Source organism: Ornithodoros turicata, chromosome 9 (genome assembly GCF_037126465.1).
Source record: "Ornithodoros turicata isolate Travis chromosome 9, ASM3712646v1, whole genome shotgun sequence".
Classification (NCBI taxonomy): domain Eukaryota; kingdom Metazoa; phylum Arthropoda; class Arachnida; order Ixodida; family Argasidae; genus Ornithodoros; species Ornithodoros turicata.
The window spans coordinates 20,251,123-20,271,430 of NC_088209.1; the positions used below are offsets into that span (position 1 = coordinate 20,251,123).

Consider the following 20,308-nt stretch of genomic DNA (forward strand, 5'->3'; position numbering starts at 1 on the left):
CGTGATGCACCTCAAACCACTAGTGTTTTCCCTTTTCTTTTTAGAAAATGGAAGTCAATATGACACGCAGCATGCTCCGGAGGTTCGGTAGGCATGCGTGAAGTGTCAGAACAATTTAGCATATTGTCTTGACAAAAAAGCACGCATGTCGCTTTTTTGCGTTTTTTTTTTTTTTTTTTTTAAGAGAGGAAACTATAAAACGCAGAGTTCTGCAAAGAGGGCCAGTCGGCATGTCGCCGCAACGGCGAATGATGAAGACGCGTCTGGCCACCGTGTGAAATATGGCGGCGCCCATGACTTCTTGATTTTTTAAGCTGCGCTTCTGCATACGGCATCATGGTACGAAATACAAATGCTGTTGGACAGCTAAGTGCTTTTATTTTAATGTCACACAAATGTGAGTAACTCTCCGTGAATATTTAAGTGACAGCCCTCCTCCTTTCCTATTTTTTAGTCTGTGACACTTCACACAGATGTCGGTGACATCAAAATTGAGCTGTTTTGCGAAGCGTGCCCGAGGGCCTGTGAGGTAACCCATCCTGCTTGACTGACATTTTCCATATATCTTTTTTCGAATAAACATGCATTCCCCGCTGCACACAAACGCCATCCGTTCCAAATTGTTGCTCCGAGTTATACATAAACTGTTTATTTCAGAACTTCTTGGCCCTGTGTGCATCTGATTACTACAATGGTTGTTTATTTCATCGAAATATTAAGGGATTTATGGTGCAAACTGGAGATCCTACAGGTATTGCTCGAAAGAGCGTGAGGCAAAAGCGCGCTGCTCTGTTTTTTTTTTTTTTTGTTTGTTGCGTGGCTAACAGGCTGCTGTTCACAGGAACAGGAAAAGGAGGAGATAGCATCTGGGGCGATAAATTCCCAGATGAGCTGAGGGATGACTTAAAAGTATGTAATTAGGCTGCATCTCGTTTTGTTTTGTATTCACAATTTATCTGTTACAGCACAATGTTCGTGGAGTAGTTTCTATGGCAAACAACGGACCAAACACCAATGCATCACAGTTTTTCATAACGTACGCTAAGCAGCCTCACCTTGACATGAAGTACACGATATTTGGAAAGTAAGCCCCCTGCTCATAGTTTGACTGTGCATTATACCTCACATCTACTGGTTACACTTTTAGGGTAATAGACTTCATCGACACATTGGACGAGTTAGAGAAACTGCCAGTCAACCCAAAGAACTACAGGCCTCTTAAAGAAGTTCGGCTGAATACAGTGACTATTCATGCAAACCCTCTCGCACAGTGACACCCACGGCATGCAAGATACGTGAAATCCAGCATGCAACAAGAAAAAGGTAGTATCATTCATTCACGACAGCCTCTTTGTGTGCTGCCTTATATTGGTATGTAACTTGGTGGAGCAACGAACTCAGGTCCGCTAAAAATGTCACAAAAATCAGTGTTTACTTCAAGTTATTTCCGAGCATACACCAACCATGCAAACACAATAGGGTTTATTCATATGATGTCATCCGCAAGGCGGCGCCACTATCGCTAGCAGATTTGCCGCCATACCGTAGGTCCCCAAGTTTTGACAGTCCAGAACTTCACGCATATCGTACTCACCGTGGTGTTTCAAAGTTATTGTACTGTAGCAATATTATTTGCACCATATTCAAGTGATTTTCATGTTTTCAACCCTCTAAATAGCCTATGTCAGCGAACAAAAACTGGAACCAAAACTATGGGGGACCTACATCACGGCGGGGATTTCGTCTTCAAGAAATTGGAAGAAAGAAATAATGTGTAGAACAAGGTGGGGGTGGATGTCCCCCCCCCCCTCAATTTCTGTCGTTACGTAGAGTTTAATTTGCCTCGGTAGTGTAACAGCATGCTGCCCCCCCATCCCAGAAAAACCCTGGATCTGCCTTTGGATCAAGGAGTACTAATGTATGCAGTAGCATGTGGAATGTGTGGATAAACTTGGCATCTGCCAAAATATGAAACATATCAAGGCCCCCGGCAGACCCGGCAGGCTGAGGCCTTTCAGTTTCGTAGCTTGCCCCTATACCTACCTGCTAGGTTTCCATAATCATCACACCTTGGGAGATTGTGCAGTAATTTATTTCACTTATTTTTAGAATGTGTGTGACAGAGGTACATTTATGAACTACTTTGGAATTCTGTCGAATAATGTGTACAGCTGTCAAGCCAAACTACCTGGTTAAGTAATGCAACAGTAAAATGATAACCAAACCACCTGTTTGCTATCTGCTGGTTTGGTTAGTATCCAAACATTGTGAGATGGGAGTGGAGGATATCATGCCACTCACTATGGAATCTCACTAAATGGAAATCGCTTAAATGGAACAGCAGCCGCAAGGTTGTTTGGATTGGAAGTTGAAAATTGTGTGTGTACTCCTTGTCTTTGATGCAGTAATGTGCACAAAGACTCCTATAAAACTATAGAACTCCTGATAAACGGAACAGATTTTCCAGGTTCCTTGAGGTTCCGTTTAAAGAGATTCCACTCTATATAGCCTTTGTTCATGTACATAAAAAGTCTTAGTGAAATTCTCAGAAATAATAACCTTCCCCGCTTTTCCAGATGGGTTTTTACACAGGTTTCTACTCAAGCCATCACAACAATGAGTTGCATCTGCGCAACATAATTTGCATCAGGATGAGGTCTATACTGCACTGATGCAAAGCAGTAACTTAGAGCTGTTGATTCTTGTGGCTAAAATGAGAAGAAAAAAAAAAAATTAAAGAGCTCTCTGTGGGTTAAATGCCTGTCTCAAGCGTTGCATTCAGTTTTATTGATTTTAAACAATAGTGCACAAGCATGCAAACAAGAAAACGACTAAATCACCTGCATGTTTATTTTTACAAACTGTCATACACCAAACATGTTGCTGTGGATGCAGCATTTTTTTTCACTACCAAAACCTAATTCCATGGGGACGTAGTACTCCCCATCCTAAGCCACACTGAACCCAGAAGTCCTACAAAGCTTCCCGTGGTACTCTGCAGACTGTCTGGGTAAACTGCGAGAAACTTTTCAATTTAAGTACAGTATCTTTATTGAGTTCAGTGAATTGAAAAATGGGTCACTCACAGCTATAGGACACTTCAGGACTGTGTCAGTGGGAACGAGGATATATCTAACTAGCACACACTTGTGTAACAATGCCTCCTACATATCGAGTGCAGCGAAAGGCGGCCATCCAATGTGACAAAATGAAAAGAATGTATGTGGAGAGGGACACTCCAGTCATTGCAGACATATTCACACTGAAGGCCGTTTGAATAATTTAGCAGCACTTCAAGGTCTTCCTCCAGTCATATTCTCTCTCTCAGGGTCATAACACCAGCTATGAAGCTGAATTTGAGTTCTGTAGATATGTTATATATACACACTCCAAAATGTGAACTGCTGTTACAGTTTTATTATGTTGTACGTTTCTTGAGTGTGAAATATTCCTCACTTCAAATGAGACCTATGCCTGCAGCGAACAACACTATTCAGCAAAATACCCAGGGAAATTGAGACCTACATCTGTGGCATGTGACACTGTACTCTGTAATACCAAGTAAGATGTAATATACCAAATAAATCTTGGACACATTTCAAAGGTTACCTTATCCTTCGGTGCACCAGAATTTTGAGATTACTTTTACCAGATCTTTACGCAAAAACCAAAGCTGTATTTCACTGACTCACGCAAATTACAATTTTGAATGGAAATTACTCAGTTATTGAGATATAAATTTAGGCATTCTACCTTTTAATATTTTTTTTTTTGTTCTTTTCTGGGCTGAGCACATCCACACTGATCAAGACTGAAGCTGTGCCAGCGTAAAAATGGCAGCACTCACACTTAGTCTGTCGTGTTTATTTACAGGGTCCACTTTCGTTAGCAACAATACGCATGATGAAGATGACCATTGTGTTGCTGTTGCATGGATATTGCAACTGCAACAAAAGGTACAACAATATTAAAATAAGATATGACGAAATGAAAAAAAAAAGTGTGCATGTGCTTTTTGAAAACTTGAAAACTTAGTATATGCCAGCAGTTTCATTCTTCAATACTTGTGCACAGAAATCAGTACGATTCTCAGTTATGTTCACTGACTATCACTCGTGTGCATGTCAAACTTGGAATATGTGAACCACATCAGGCTGCTACTGAAAAATGGTTCCTTACAAACACAATGAGGAGCAAAAACAGAGAAAATAACGTAGGCTATTCGTCACTCAACAACCTGTACAATGGGACTTTCTCAATCAGCTCACCTGTACCACCAATACCTCAAATATATTTACATGCTTCTAGCCCTGCAATCCTCCAGAAACCAAATTGCTTTCGGTATGATGAGTCACTATGTAAAAGCATAACACATAAGTTAAAAACACACTCTTTCTTTACATCACGAAGCGCGGACACAGACACTGTCATGTCTTTCGTGCACTTCAAGGCCAGCTTACCTTCACGATGCATGTACATAAATAAAAAGTGACAAGTGCTCCACTGTTTCCAGTAACTGACGTTTGCTATACTGTCGGGGTCGAGATGTTTTACTAGACCCTTCTCATTTCTCGCTTTCGTGATGGCATACTGAGAAATTTACGACGACAAAAGTGTTCCGTTAAAGCATGGCAGATTTATGTGCACAGAAAATATATCTTGCGTGGAGATCTAAACAGCTTGTGTGTGCCTCACAGCAGTCTTATGTTGATAACCACATGCCGAAAGGTTGTATAATTGGTACGGAAATCAATTTGCGCCAGTTCTCTGCACGTCCTAGAAAGTGAAGCGCTTTGTGCATCTTTTAATCGTATTCGTGACTACTCTCACGCTTGGCCGCCGCCGAGCCGTCGTGTAGGTCCCTGTTGCGCAGGGTCTTGCACGTTGTTTCTGTCAGTCCCGTCGTTGTGAGGCTAAAGTGAAGCATCAAGTAGGGCAGAGTAAGTGGTCATCAAGCAGAACTCGTGCGAGGCATACATAGAGCCTGAAGTTTTCGGGAAATATCTTTTTCTAAATTCGAAGGGTTAAAATCGGGTGAATAAACACGTGCACTAAATTCGTGCGAATTCGGGTGAAAAAAAACTCCCAATGTGCTAAATTCGGAGAGAAATCGGGCTCAGTTACTCAAACTAACTACTATAGTGGTGTGGTACAAACGGTGATGTGACTGCATTCGCTGCCAAACAAGTAAGTTAGTGCATTCCTACAGAGATCCCAGTGAGGGCAATTTGGCGGGTAAAAATCTGGTTTCACCCTGAAGAGGCAACCTTCAATTCGGGGTGCAAATTCGGGGAAGAATCGAGTAAAACCCTAAAACTTCAGGCTCTATCTATGATTCAGACTGATTTTATGGCTCCTTCAAGTTCAAAAGATCGGTCGGCGACTGAATGTGGCAAATAACACTCACACTTCTTCCATTTCTTCTTCCTCTTGGTTGAGACGGAAGTAAGGATTTGTAGGTGTGGGTCGGAATTTGTAACCCGTGAGAATGAAGAAAACCATGGTAGCTCCCTCCCTGAAGAGCTCATCTAACCACTCATAGCGGAATGGCACGGTGATCTGAAACCAAGAAGAAGCGGACAAATACATTAGTATGCCATTTGAGATCAGTCCTGCAACCAAATGTTGCTAAATTTTCTTGTAGAACGTACCTTCAGCAGAAACACAATGATCCTTGTGAAGTAGATGTAGCAGACAATCTGCATGCAAGAAAAATCACATCCAATTCAAGCATGCTGGGAGAGGCAATTGAAGAACTACAGCGTAGATAGTGTTGCAGTTAAAAAAAAAAATTAAAAGTTCGGATGTTTCGATACCTATACGAGCATTATCATTAGCACACAAACAAAACGCCATACGATGTTGTCAAAGAAAAGAACGAAACCAAACCGAGAATCCTTTGAAGTCCCAACGATACCCTTGTAACATTCAGGTAGAGGCGTCTTGTGGCTGTTGCATGCATGTTTAACCTCAGCATGAATGTGCCAGGATCCCGTGTGGAAAAAATGGGGTTTTATTTCAGGAGCCGTAAAACAGGGGAAAATCTGGTAGTACTCGGTGGAAAAGCGCATTTTCGAGTGAAAATAAAGAAAGTTCAAATCCACCCAGAAAGCACAGTCCTTAATATTCGTTGTTATGTGCCTGTATTGGTGGATTTTCGGGGGTTTTTGGGGTTGACAATTATGCAAATCGGGGTGTAAAAGCTGGTTCTACCAGGTTTACCCCCCAAGACGCAAAACTCTAAATTGGTTCCGTCAAACACCTACCATCACATAGAAATGCCTAAAGAGCTTCAGCTTTTCGAGGTTGATTGCAGCCTTTCCGTCAGTCTGTGAAGCTTCCTGAAGGTGGCGGATTGACCTGCAAAGGTAAACGTAAGCACAAGTTCTTTGAGTCGTGCTCATGTGGGTCTGATCCACGAGTTGACGTACCACACGACGGGAAACAGGATTGCCCCGCAGCACAGCAGGTCGACTAGAATGAAAACTTCCCGCCACGTTGTGTGCTGCGACTCTCCCTCCTCGCTCTCTTCCATGATAATTTGAGCAACATTGGCCAATAACTGCAAAGGAACAAACATGCTGTAACGACGAGTTTCTCAAACTGGGTTCCCGACGTCTCCCAAAGGGGTTGGGTGGAATTCATGTCACCCACTTCTAGTACCATTCCATTCCAAAAGTAAAAACGGTTATTGTACAGGGCATGTCGCAACACATGGTGGCGTGGTTTACCTAATGTGACCAGTCGTCCCGATTTAGGTGCGACAGGTCCCACTTTTACGGTCATGGTCCCGCTGCCCCACCAGCCTACTTGTGGGACAATGGTTTGTCCCGCTTTTGGCTGCTGTGAACCAAAAGAACTAGGGGAAAAAAAAAATACATGGGGCTAAATAGAGGAAGGGCTTTCGACTTTTGCTTGTCCCTCCCCTGGCTCGCATCTTTCCACAGTCTAGTAAACTGAACGTTCAGACGTGTTGGCTATATAATTAGGCGTAACAGGCAATGTCAATAATTAGGCATGAGCAAAGGTTGGTTGCGCAGCTCTGCTGATCAAGCTGCCTCGGCGGAAGCATGGTCTTAGTACCCTATATAATCATCAATCATAACGGTGCTGATGATGATGACGGAATTGTACAGCAAGTTCATCGGGGCTGGGCAGAGATTTTTTTTGTGTGTCTGCGAAGGCACTGAAAACAAAGTAAGTTCTGCAGAAATATTTTATGTGTGCGATAAGATGCGTATACGAAGAGGGGAGTCAAGTCCTGTAGATCACATAAACAAAATACAGAAGCCGACACTGAAGATTAATCTTCAAGGCAATCTTCAGTGTCGGCTTCTGTATTTTGTTTATGTGTGCGATAAGTAAGAAAAAATAATCTAACAAAATAAGAAACAAATGAAAGTAATATAACGTGAAAATAAACAAATAAAATTAGTTACTTTCACCCATTATTTCAGAAATGGCGTTGAACTTATGATGTGATGTGTTGACCTGGGGACATTTGCCTGGGGACATGAACAGATGAAATACGGCAGTCATTGAAAAAGACAGACATCGGCGGGACTTGAACCGCGCGGAATTTGAATCCGCATGGTTCAAATCGCGCGGCTGTGCGGCTCCATTGATGACTGCCATATTTGAACTGTTAATACCTATACTTAGGGACAAGCTCACTCCTACACGTGAATTCCACCCACAAGTCCAAAAGACGTCTGCTATTGGCTTAAGTGGAGCATGACGCCTCCGAGCCACAACGTAGTTGCTCATAGGTAGACCCTGAAGTTTTCGGGTTTTATTTTTTTCCAAATTCGGGGGGTGAAAATCAGGTCAATAACTTAATGTCAAAAATTCATGCAAATTCGGGTAAAAATTACCATCAGACTGAATTCGGGGAGAAATCAGGCTTTATTGCAGCTTAAACGTTCGTTCTAGAGCTCATCCAGAGTGTCAGAAGTATCAGAAGCAGAGGTCAACCATGTATTTTGTGAAAATTTTTCATGTCTTTACCTTCAGGTGCATAGCTTAGGTGCTTAGTTTTGCGGGTAGAAATCGGGTTTAACCCTAAAACTTCAGGGTCTACTGATAGGCTTAACACTTTTGTTTGTACACTGATAGTGTTGCAGAAACACTCATCGGAGATGACAGGGTATACTGGAAGCACATCTGCATGCTTTCAAAGCGAATGCATAAAATATTCCTGTTAGCAAACCACGCGAAGCGGTTTCCCAGTCCGTCTGGCGTCCGCGATCTTCTTGTGCACACTGCTCTGAATGCGCAGCAGACTACATTTTCTGCTGGCGGAGATATATCTCCGCGACTGTAGCTCTTACATAAAGCACCTAGCTTTCTGCGGTGAAAAATTTAAATATCCGTGAAGTGGGACAAAGAGATCCGTGGGATTCTGTATGCACAAGAAAACAAGCAAGAAAATGTTGTAGCATTCTGCCAAGGTCGCTTACCGACTCGTTCCGCGTCCTTCTCCAGCCTTTCGTAACGTTTCAGCGCACAAACAAAATTAAACTCTGACAATTGCTCTCCAGGCGTTTCTGTCGTTAAATTTTCTTCCGCCGTGGCACGTTCAGCCATTTATGTGCCAGCAGTATTAGTCGCGTCAGGCATTTGCAGTCGAGGCTGATAGCGTTTAACCAGCGAAAATGTCACAGGTTGATAGAAATCGTTACATAATTCTGTAATAGTATATATAGATTATCCAAAAGAAGAAAAAAGAGCACGATTCTGAGGGAAACAGCAGGTTCCGCGAGAGATGGCCAATTCCGTCAAATTTCACGGAATCACGGATTTGTGGAAAGCTAGGGGCTCTACGTTTACGTTGTCTCAAGAGTGTATAGTAACGAACAAGACACAGATTACACAACAGTACCTGCAGGGGTATGACGATCATAAATATCTTCTTATCTTTGTCGCTGAGAATGTGCTTAATGAATGCCCAACCGGTTCCGATGAGCACAATTGTTATGAACAGCAATGCCCCCTTCAGTCTGAAATACATATCGAAAATTCATTGCCATCATGCACTGAGTGTTTAGTGCGATGTGACCTTACAGGTGAGTAATGTAGAACATTACGGCCCAGGCCTCAATAGGAGATCCATCCTTGGAGATAAAATAGAAGTTCACCTGAAAGAAAGAATGCAATGAAGAATATCTGCTTTGTGCATAGAGTTCTATGTCTTAGGGTAAAACACGTTTTTACTACCCCGATTTACAACATCGTCATTTAGGGAAAAACAAAAAAAAACTTGAAAATTAACTTGGAAAAATGCCAATTCAGCCACCAATACGGACACTGGGGAACGCTAAGCATTCGACGCTCAGCACAGCTGTTCCGCATCATCCGTCAATCTTCTTCATTTTCTTTCTGAAAATCTACCTTTCCACCCGATATCACCCGATTTTATCCCGTTTTACGGCTCCTGAAATAAAACCCGATTTTTACCGCAAGATTAAAAACAAAAACGTAAAACCCGAAAACACAGGGCCCTATTCATGTATGGAGTGTCCGTGAGGGCAATTCGCCGGGTAAAAATTGGGTTTCACCCTAAAGAGGAGACCTTCATTTCGGGGAAGAATCGGGTTAAACCCTAAAACTTCAGGCCCTATTCATGCATCATGCTCATCTGAAACATACCCCGTGGAAGAGGAGAGAACAGGACTTGACAAAGACGAGGAGCCCCATAAGGTAGTGAATTTTGAAGGTGTCTTGCCTGTAAGTTAAAACATAAATGGAGTAGTAATTGAGGAAAGGATTTCTTTTTTTGCAAGCAAATTAAAGAGAGCACATTCCCACCTTCTCTGACGCAGAGTATGAATCCAGTAACATCCAGCAGCAAAGAATGATATTGACATAAGGAAGTACACCTGTGGCAAGGGGATTTCGCCAGCTGAGAGGAAGCTCCCGTCGTTCTTCTCAGAGATTGTCAGCTGTGATAAAAAAAAAGCAACTGACATAACAAAAAGCACCCCAAAACAGCATTAAATGTTTCTTTGGAACAGAAGAACTTCCATTCAAATTCATCCTGTACAGGCCCAGACAAAATTTTATTCAATACCGGAACGGTATCGTTTTTCTGTGGCACTACACACTGGCGGCAGAGGGAGGAAGCCGTGTGCACCCGTTCAGGAGGGTGGACAAGTGCAGGTGGATGTTTACTACAAACCGAGGATGTGCCGACATGCCATCGAAACAAGGTGAACATTAATGACGAGGAAAAGGAAAATAGAATGTAATAAATAAAACAGTATAACGTTGTTAAACGTACCCACATAAGCCGTAGTTCTGCTTTAAAAGTACTCAAACCTAGTCCTCGACAGGGGTGCCATTAAACCTAATACATTCAATAACTGCTTAAGCGGCAGCAGGTTTTCCCGTACGTGTCAACGCCCCTGGCGATGAAAGTTCCCATTCATCATCTAAAATCAAGTTGTTGTTGTTGTTGTTGTTTCGCATATGTGTCGGGTAATCTGTACTCTTTCACAGGGTTCTACTGTAACACAAAGTTAACCGTTGCTAGCCGTGATTCATCCTTGTTATAACCACTGACATCACACTCATCCACCACTCTCAACAAATACATGCTCCAGCTTCCGCCATGGTGTCGCACGGCAGAAAAATGATGCCGTACGCACATTCTGTAAACCTGTGACCGGCCCTGTAGTATTGAAACGAGACTTACGGACAAATTTGCTGAGCTGTTCATCATCTCAGCAAAGCTGTGATAGCAATTGTGAAAATAAAGGCTATACAAGCCCTCATATTCCTTCCTTTCGATGTCTATAGAGAACTGCAAAGTAACATTATGTTGCGTTAAACAGCGCTCTTCCTGCAGGTACAACGACATGTAATACCACTGTGGCTCCAAAATATTCGACAATTTTTAATGATGTACTCCGTATATGTATTACATTACTATTATTATTACATTATGTATTACATGTATTACTCCGTACAATGTATTTGATTTAAAGCCCAAATGGAATATATGCAGTGGTCTCTGAACATACTGGAAAACTCTTTTCTTATAATTATGTGACTCTTTCTTTGCGTGTGGCATCACCAGTGTTATGGTCAGGGGGAAAGTGAAAAATAATAATTAATATAATATAATAATAATATAATTAATAAATAATATAACTGAAGAGTAGTACAGGAGATATCTGTGAATTCTGTCTCTCAGTTAATTCGACCGTGTTCAAAGGATCCATTAAGCACCCCCATGTATTTCTGAGGTGTAAAAAGGGTCCACCAAATGTGGAAGCACAGGATAATTCACCTCAAGTGAACATGCATGCACATGTGCTGCACCCAGCAATGGCAAAGTAGTGCTGGGTGTTTCTACAAAAGAGAAGTCAGTTAGAATAACATCTGTTTGAATAACAGCTATTTGCATGTTGCTGTTGAGTTTTCACAGCTGCTCATATGTGCATGATTAAGGCGCCTGGTGCTCTGCTGCGGCAAACTCAAAATTCTGCGGCACTGACTTGTAAATTCCGCGATTTGCCGAGGCAAGGAGTCAATGGAAGTGGGAAACACTATTTTCTTGGAAAATGTTGGTACCAAAAGTATTTTATAAACTTCAGCATTACATGATACCTTGTGATTTCCTCTGACAGCGAATGCTGTTGTTAGCTACAATCATTTTATACCTGCTGAAAGATAGTTCAGCATCTGCAAAGTTTATAGGAATTGATAAATACTTGATCAAAATAGACGCTAAATTTGGAGCAAACACCCTAATTCCGTTCCAAAGCTCAATTATGGTATTTACTCCCAGAATTTGCTCGATTGAAATGTGTAACCTTTGCTAAATTCACCCTGTACATGAATATGGGTTAGTTTGTTGGGAATCGTGCTGTGTTCTTTCTGTGTGTCTGTGTTTTTTTAGCTGGTATGGCTACGACTCAATGTTTGCAGCACTGATCCCAGCATAATAAACATGTTGTTGAACACGAACTCTCCAACTTCAAACAACACAATTATATTATGTACCTGGAAGCTGTACACAATGGTTCCGTCCACTTGAATTATCTTCTGCAAGGGAATCACAACATTGGGGCACTTCCCACTGCTCTGTTTTGGAAGCGCTTTCGCAGAAGTAGCCACACGAGTGTTATTGTCTATCACAGGCTGTGCGACTTTCTGCTCCACATCGGACGGTTCACCTGTAATATTTGTGTTGATTAAAAGCAATACCCATAAAGTTTCGCCGATAACTTCCCGAGACACTTACCAGGAATGCTCCGTATTGACCTGTAGTTTTCGTGCACACCGGTTTGCCGAGGGGTACGAAGTTGTGGCTTCCAGTTCTCAACGTGACTTATGGTTAATTCGCTGAAGTTTTGGTTGCATAAGAGCACAAGCTCATCGCTGTAACCATGAAAACATTACGTAAGATGGGAGCGTGTAATTCCACGTAATTCGCGAATGTTCCGCACGGGAACCACAAGTACAGGTCATTACCTTAAATTCCTATTTTGCCGTAATGCCAAGGTCAAGACGTACATGTCTTCTTTGACTTCATCCAGGGGACACCCTTCGATGCGGCCATCCTACATAGAAGGTATTTGCTTGTCTATTCATAGATGCGACATGATAAATTAGATGAAGCAGTGGGTCCTGCACCACAGTACAAATTGCTCGACTCTCTTAATCTGCTGGAATTTTAGTACTGCCTTCAGAACTTTCGTACTTATGTGACTCAGTCTGGACATGTCTGTTACTGGTTGCATGAGCAGTGCCAGCTGCTCACCCCTGTTTCTGATATGGCTCAAGGATGGGGTCATATACCAAAAGTGGAGCTAAATGATACAATGTCTGACAGAGGCATTAGCAGGGTGATCCCACGTAAGATCAGGCAGGCAGGTCCGGACGTGGTCTCAGATTTTGCTTGAAGAATTATTTGTTGTTGGCCGATATCTCTACCCAAGCAGTACGACATCTTGGCCCAATATCGGACCAATATTGGCAATACTGGTCCAACATTGTGCCGACATTGCCAATGTTGGTCCAATATTGGCAATCTTGGTCCAATATTGTGCCGACATTGCCAATGTTGGTCCAATATTGGCAGTCTTGGTCCAATATTGGGCCGAGACATTGTGCTGCTTGGGTAGGTGACAAAGTTGTTTGTTTCAAGTCGTTATGTCAATTCGTTGCCGAGAAAAGAAATTAAGCGTGAAGCGAGGTGGAATGCGCCTTTATCGCTCTTTTTGTTTTAGCAAACTTTGGCCGCTCCTGGCTGAGACGCGACACCCGGAAGAAACCTTTGTGATTTTTTTCTTGTTCTCCACATACAGGACAGTGTACAGAGGTGTACAAAATTGCTCTACGAAATCCCATCTTTATGTAAAAAAATGGCAAACTTTGCCGGTCGTTCTCTTTACTGTTGTATTGGAAGCCGTTCTGCGTAGCGTCAGTTAAAAAGCTTCTGATGAGCAATATATCGTTTTGTTTGTCGTGAAATGTTCTTTCCGGTGATATAAATTTGATATTTGTATGTTCAGTGTGTCTCACGCTACAGACGCGCAAAAATGGGAAAAATCTGAAAGTAGGTCATACATTCGAGCCAGTTTCTAAAAAGCCACATTATTTATCGCCTCGATATTCTTCTCTTGACTGTCTAAAGGCTTGTGCTTGCAGAATATGCAAAAACATGTTGCATTATTTGGGTGGCGTCGACGTCAGAGGGCTCTGAACTGAGCCTTCCAGCCACATTACGCATGTTGCGGCAGGGATCGGAACCGAAGCTGGACCTCAACCGAAAACCGCTAAAACCCGGTAGCATTTGCATTTTCTGCTTGCTCAATGATTTGCACTTTATCCTTGCTAGCAAAACTGGAACCAAGAACGACCGTGCACAATGCCGGCTTTCATGCACAGTTAGTTGCCCAAAACGGAACCCCCCTCTTAAACCACCCTGCTGCCTCGGAGGACTACAGAGTGTGTGGAAACACTACAGTGTTCACACCTTGTAGGTACACTTTATTTCCATGATGAGGAAGTCCTGCGTGGTGTTCACACTCTGAAATACTTCCTTGTTTACCTGACGTGGCTAGTACTGTGTGAAAATATCCCGTAGGTGGATATGTATTCACCAACATTTTTACATTAAGTTCTGTACCGCATTAAAAGGGCACTAAAATGCAAAAACAAGTACACTTCAAATTATGTTAAACACTATGTTAATTTCGCACTTGTTCTACTAATCCAAACCTTTGATACCGTTACGAAGCTACAAGTAGAATGATACCGGACTGTTTCTTTCTTTGGCACTAAGCAGTGAACGTCGCTTCAGCTCGTGCATCGGGTATACATCGGGTGTACATCGGGTGCTTTTAGTCCATGTTGCGAGTGCATGAGCGAGCCACGCCGTGGAGCAGTTCCAGCGAAAAACATAGTGCGAGTTACGGAGCGGTCTGGTGTCCAAAAGACGTGAAGATAGTTGTTGTCAGTGGAACATTTGTGATAACTGTTGTGGGCTAAAATACAGCGAATCGGTACGACAAATGCAGCAATGCGCATCGTGCCGCTCATGTACGGAACACTACGACTGTCCCCGTCTCAAATCCACACTCACACGATAGGCATGCAAGCGCATTTCCTGCTGTCTGATTGGATGTTGCCAATCTCTGCTTCCCGAGGTTGCTTCCTGGCCAACCTTTGCTTCCTGGTTGCCGCCAAAGACGGCTCTGTTTTCATTGCATTTTTCTTCTACAGTGAACCCTCGATTTATGAACCTTCGATTTATGAATTCCCTCGTTTTATGAACACGAGCACGAGGAACCAAACTTTTGACATGCAATTTTCCCTCGTTTTATGAACCTCGATATTCGAATAATGAATGGAACTTCTGGGAACCAACTAGGAGTTGCTCAGCGTTTTTGACCTCAATTTATGAACGGATCAACAGAAACCTGCAAAGGGATTATTCCGTGGTCTTATGAATGATGCCTGAATAGACAAATCGTTTTCCAGGTATTGCACCCTCGGTTCTTAACCCCTCGAAATCTTAACAAACGGGTCTTCCGGGGTCGCACAAGGGGCGACCAAGTGTTCCTGACCTCAATTGATGAATAAGGTGGTCGCTGTCACCCGGAGATTAATAAACGGAGGTTACAAATCCCGGAGGAAATCCGAGATCAGTCGAGTGCGAATGAGGTGACATCTCTTCTTTCCAAGATTGACACAGCAGAAGGCATGGTCGAAAGCAAAATTACACAGTATATTGCATTATAAACACAATCTCAACTCGGAAATACTGTTCCATTTGCTCGATAGTACTCATTTAACAGAATTTTCGATTTATGAATCCCTCGATTTATGAATGATTTTTCGGGGAACCGAGGGTGGTCATAAATCGAGGGTTGACTGTAAATGGTAGCACTGTGTGAACAAATTTTACTTGCACTATACTAATTGAAACATGGACTTTCATTTGAGAACAAATTGTTTTTGCATTTTTGTGCCCCTTTAATCCTTGGAAATTGCAATGGATCTTTTTTTAGAAGGAATTCTAAGAAGAGCAGAGAAACTTTGTCTTTGCTTCAAATATGATCAGCAGATTTTGTAGAAAATGAGATCACCAGCATGAGATAAGGCATTACGAGAAGCAAGTCCATAACGATCCGTGGTCTATGGGACTCTCACGCCTCCATGCTGATTTCACGTATTGTGTACTTACAGGATATGGATTCACGCTGTCTGTAGCTGTTCTCGTGAGGCTAAAGCCAACCTGAAAATTTAAAACGTAAGATACGGACAAACTATTACGCAGCGTTATAGTAACACATCAGTAACAAAACTGCCGCAAGACAGGACGTCTGTTATTCTACTGATCACTGCCGTCAAACGGCTGTTGCCTCAACAAAGGTTTGTGGCACATGTACACATGGCAAGAGCGCCGTAAAAATAATCCGGATGCATGTTTCAGGGCCCGCCTACTGCAAACAATGAGACATCTTCCTCACAGAAGGCAGTATCGAATCTGTGATGGGGGTCAAAATAGAACCATGTATTTTCCAGCTTTATGTTTTTGTTTTCGAAATTGGGTGAAAAAAAAAGAAAAGAACAGGCTTTCTCTTCAGAATACGTAATACAATACTGGGAGAGGACGGGTGCAAAAAAAGCAGACTTTTGGGTGGAAAATAAAAGCATGAAGTGTGCTCGCATTTCAGATGGACACAAGAGGCCAAGCAGCTGTAATGATTGCACAGCGCGTAGCGTTCTAGAGTACTTGTATCCGTGGCTGAATTGGCACTTTGCCAACTTCGCTGACACAGTTCTTCGTATTTTACTGGGTTTCTCTACATCTAAACCACAAGAACGTGACAGCACTTTCAAAATTACACACAATACCTGGAGACAACGGTGGCACGTTTGAGAACCAGGTACGCCAATCCGTTGTAAGCTTTAATGATGTACGTTTGTACTGGCACCGGAGAAGTTTCTATGGCATCCCACAAAACGCTTCTCGTCGAGAATGCTGCATTAAATCATCGAATGCGACTCAGTGTGGCTTTTACAGCGCAGTGGCGTTACCGCTTGAGACAAGTTGACTCTCCCAGATGCTATCACTGCGATGCTCTACAGAATCAGGAGCACATTCTCTCTTCATTGCCCACACTAACAACATCCCCAAACTGCACTCTCCATGTCCTTTAATCAGCTTGACTCTCGTCTCCACCCCCCTCTCTCCAAATTGCTTTGTCCCTGGCCAAATCCAGTCTACCAACGCACTGCCCCGAAAGCTCTTTCGACGTTTTTGGACAACGTAGGACTTCGATCTTTATTGTCAAAGGGCTCATTATTTCATTCCCCACATCACCACCTGCAATGGGGTAGAGTATCGCCCCTGGCGATGAAACTCCCCATTCGTCATCTCGAATAAAGTTGTTGTTGTGCTTCTATGTCATCCCTCTGCGCAGAATAATGTAAAAATCGGCAACACTGTGCGTATAACGACTCTTGACAGTTGTTTGTGGGTAAAGTATTTTAGCCACTTACGTTAGCTCATACGTTAGAGCTCACAACCAGCGGCGTAGTGTGGGTTCCCAGCGACAGGGGCAAAACGAGTATCTGAGCCCCTCCTCTCCGATCACGCACATTTTAGGGTCGACCCACATGACGCAACTTCTTGCTGACATGAGAAGCATGAAGATTCCCTTCGGACATTTCTGTAGTTTGCGTCTAAGTACGAGGATCATAGCGCCACCATCTTTGAGGCGCCCAGAAGACCGTTCCAACAGTGCCCAATATTAAAAAATTGAGACTTTTTCAAGCGATAAACAGTTTGACTGTTTTTATTTCAAATTGTTTTTTTCTCTCTGTCGATAATTTGCGCCCAAAAAATATTGCGCACGGGGTGACCGCCCCCTATGCCCTCCCCCATGCTACGCCACTGCCAACTCCTCCCTCAGCTATAGGGTGTATCCACATGGCGTCAAACAGACGTGTTTGGCCGCCATGGTGGTGGTGGTCACTTTTTTTGGAGGAGCTGCCGAGATTATCTAGCGTTTGCTCTAAAACGAAGCCTAGGACAGCATTTTGAAATCCGTCTGCATCCATCCCCTTCTTGTATCGCGAAGACACTTAATCATTGTCGCTCTCCCGTTTCCTTTTACGAAAACCGTGCTTGCTGCATTGAAGAATTGCGCAGTTGGTCATCTTTACCAAAGCCGCTACCACGAAAAGTGACCACCAGTGGGAGAGCTTACGCACATGCCACGATGTGTAACCACTTTATTCTTGCAGTTACGACTGAAAGCATGCAACACCACCGAACCTCGTCACATTTCAAGACGTGATAACGTTGTGGTGCTCATGAAAATGACGTATCATGCAAATTAGCTCAATTTAGGGAATGTTATTGTGGTGCTTTTAACTTTTCCGCTGGAAAAGATTGTTTCTAGCTTCAGTGAAATTGCTTCCAAGATGTAGCAAACAAATCAGTGTCACACTTCAGTGATCTGAGACGTGAACTTGTCCATGATGACACAAGATCAGCCACAGCGCACAAAAATCATGCGTCACACGCTCAATATGCACATACTTCGTTTGAAAACTCACCTTGTTAGACTTAGGAAAGAACGACAGCTTTTCGACTTCGACGTTCAGGTTTCCTCCAACGAAAAACCCGAACGTTGTGACTGTGAAAAACCTTCGAGGTTCATTCTGAAATTAACAACGGTGACTCATCTCCTTGACAGAAAACAAACACGAACACTGCACAACGTAAACTGCCTAGAACCAATTAGCCCGATCTTCCGTTCTCCTCGATATCAGTTGTGGTTAGGCTGATCTGGTAACACAACGAATGAAACATACAGTTGAAATATGCTGCATGAACCAACGCGATGATACTGCCCTTACAACAGGAACTAATGCTACGTTATGATTCCAAGATTCCAAGAGATGGATTCCAAGAGATGGAGGATAAGCAAGGGAAAGTTCGTAATGTGTTTGGACATATTCCTTCTAAGTACATAATCAACACACGCAGAGAAATATAGAGCTGCATTTGAGGTGTAGCGATATTCCATACAAGACAATACATTTCCTTATCTTTCGTGGTCGATCATCTGTACTCTGTGAACTCCATATGAAAACAAGCGGTTTAGTGCACAAATATCCATTAAATAATTATGTATCAAGATGTAGCAGATGTGATGGACGTTTAAATCATCTGTGAGTGGAAAACTCTCCCTCACATCGCGTTAACAGGTGTTGACGATTTTTGTTGAGTCTTTCGAAATGTGGCACAAGAAATATGTCTACCGTACCGTAAGTGACAGGCGGTGATTCCTCGCATCGTAAACAGGGAAGCACAGTAGCAATAAGACAATTATTAAACCGCAACGAAGCATGATATTCATAAATATAAATTAGCGTGCCGTAGCCGAAGCCCTGTTGTTCGCACTCGCAAACACTGCACACTCTCACACCCTCGCACTGCTCATGTTGCCGGACTCGCTTTGGCTTTACAACGAAATGATGTCGGAGGCGCTGCGAAGTACGGGCGAAATTGTTCGTCGCATTTCACGTTTCTAGATGCAGTTTCTACGTTTGTGCGTTCATGAGACTCACAGCCGTGAGGGCTACACAGGTGCTAGGGGTGTGCGGGGCCTGTTTCACACCAGTAGTAATGAAAAGATTAGAAATGATAACATTTTCGCAGTGGGAGATTTTTAGCAGTACGGGAAATGGCAGCAGGAGAGAAGGGTGCGAAATCCTCGGTATAGCTTGCAGGGTTGGCGGATTTTTCTTAAAAGTGGGACTTTTTCTCATCACATGACGGAATGGCACATAACACATTCTTCTCTCATTTGCGTGCGACTAAGTGCATACTTGATATTTAAAAAAAAGTAATCCCTGGTTGAGGGCTTCTTGCGCGGGGGCTAAGGCGGTCGCCTTACTCGCCTACCCCATCGCCGGCCCTGCCTGTACCCATGGACGTTCCCAGGATTTTTTCCGGGAGGGGGGCAATTAATGCGTGTAAACCCCTCACCTCTTTTCCTGGAGACGGACTGTGCGGGCGTTCAGGGGTTCATGCTATGCCATCTGAGAAAAATCATGACATATATGAATAAAGAGTGCACAATTTTCACAAGTGACCTTGACGCTCCAGGGGGAAGCACGCCCGTCCCATTGCCTGTCCTGTCCCCTGCAGTCGTCCTGTCTACTTCTACCCTGTCCTTGTCTTCTTACTGCTATTCGTCATCATGGAAACGTTCGTGCGATTCGTCATCATTCGTTTGGAAACACGTGATGGTCCACCAGTGGCGTAGCCAGACCTCCAAGGTAGGGGGGAGGGCTCGATACGAAAACTCGCCCCACTTCCAACCCTCCCCCCCCCCCCCGGAAGCGGGGGAAGCACACATACTTGCGCACACTGCATAGTGCGGATGCAAAAAAAAAAAAAAAAGGAACGAAAACAGTTGATTTGGACGTTCACATTACGATTACATGTACAGGCTGTCATGACCAATGAGGTGGTGTCACGAGATTGGAAGTATTTTGAAAAGCTCATACCTTGAACACCATTCAAGAGTGCTGCTTAGACAGACGCCACGAACTGCAAGAACTTTCGCGATCGTCACTCTGGTCCCCCCTCCCACCCCCATATATTATGTTCTCCTCGGATTTGTACGATGTGCGTGGGTCGGCCCGTGACAGGTAGGGGGGGCCCGAGGCCCCCCAGCCCCCCCGTGGCAACGCCACTGTGGTCCACCTAACATCACTTTCTCGATGAGCTGCAGAAGAAGATGACAGAAAGCCAAGTGAGTGCAAGTGTCGG

The 20,308-nt window shown here is 43.4% G+C and overlaps 2 protein-coding genes across 3 annotated transcripts in view; one reads left to right on the plus strand and one right to left on the minus strand.

Moving 5' to 3' along the window:
* Window positions 1-18,975, minus strand: part of LOC135368305 (protein GPR107-like) — a 151,175-nt gene extending 132,200 nt beyond the window's left edge. The window contains exons 1-16 of one of the 2 annotated variants that reach the window (XM_064601489.1): window positions 18,795-18,975; window positions 18,082-18,186; window positions 15,698-15,748; window positions 12,478-12,566; window positions 12,248-12,384; window positions 12,007-12,179; window positions 10,694-10,801; window positions 9,808-9,941; window positions 9,649-9,724; window positions 9,064-9,137; window positions 8,882-8,999; window positions 6,432-6,562; window positions 6,267-6,360; window positions 5,652-5,699; window positions 5,408-5,559; window positions 4,770-4,913 (exon numbers count right to left, since the gene is read on the minus strand). In XM_064601489.1, coding sequence (XP_064457559.1) covers window positions 4,805-4,913; window positions 5,408-5,559; window positions 5,652-5,699; window positions 6,267-6,360; window positions 6,432-6,562; window positions 8,882-8,999; window positions 9,064-9,137; window positions 9,649-9,724; window positions 9,808-9,941; window positions 10,694-10,801; window positions 12,007-12,179; window positions 12,248-12,384; window positions 12,478-12,566; window positions 15,698-15,748; window positions 18,082-18,186; window positions 18,795-18,887 — 1,692 coding nt within the window. In that variant the 5' untranslated portion in view covers window positions 18,888-18,975 and the 3' untranslated portion in view covers window positions 4,770-4,804. Of the gene's footprint in view, window positions 1-2,824; window positions 4,914-5,407; window positions 5,560-5,651; window positions 5,700-6,266; window positions 6,361-6,431; window positions 6,563-8,881; window positions 9,000-9,063; window positions 9,138-9,648; window positions 9,725-9,807; window positions 9,942-10,693; window positions 10,802-12,006; window positions 12,180-12,247; window positions 12,385-12,477; window positions 12,567-15,697; window positions 15,749-18,081; window positions 18,187-18,794 lie in introns of those variants that run through there. The other variant, XM_064601488.1, reaches the window with a different exon arrangement.
* LOC135368308 (peptidyl-prolyl cis-trans isomerase-like 3) lies at window positions 239-3,603 on the plus strand. Its single transcript, XM_064601498.1, has 7 exons — window positions 239-339; window positions 455-529; window positions 658-751; window positions 842-909; window positions 966-1,084; window positions 1,148-1,323; window positions 2,577-3,603. The coding sequence occupies exons 1-6, from the start codon at window positions 337-339 to the stop codon at window positions 1,272-1,274; spliced, it is 486 nt and encodes a 161-aa protein (XP_064457568.1). The 5' UTR covers window positions 239-336; the 3' UTR covers window positions 1,275-1,323; window positions 2,577-3,603.
* Window positions 18,976-20,308: the final 1,333 nt, after the last annotated feature.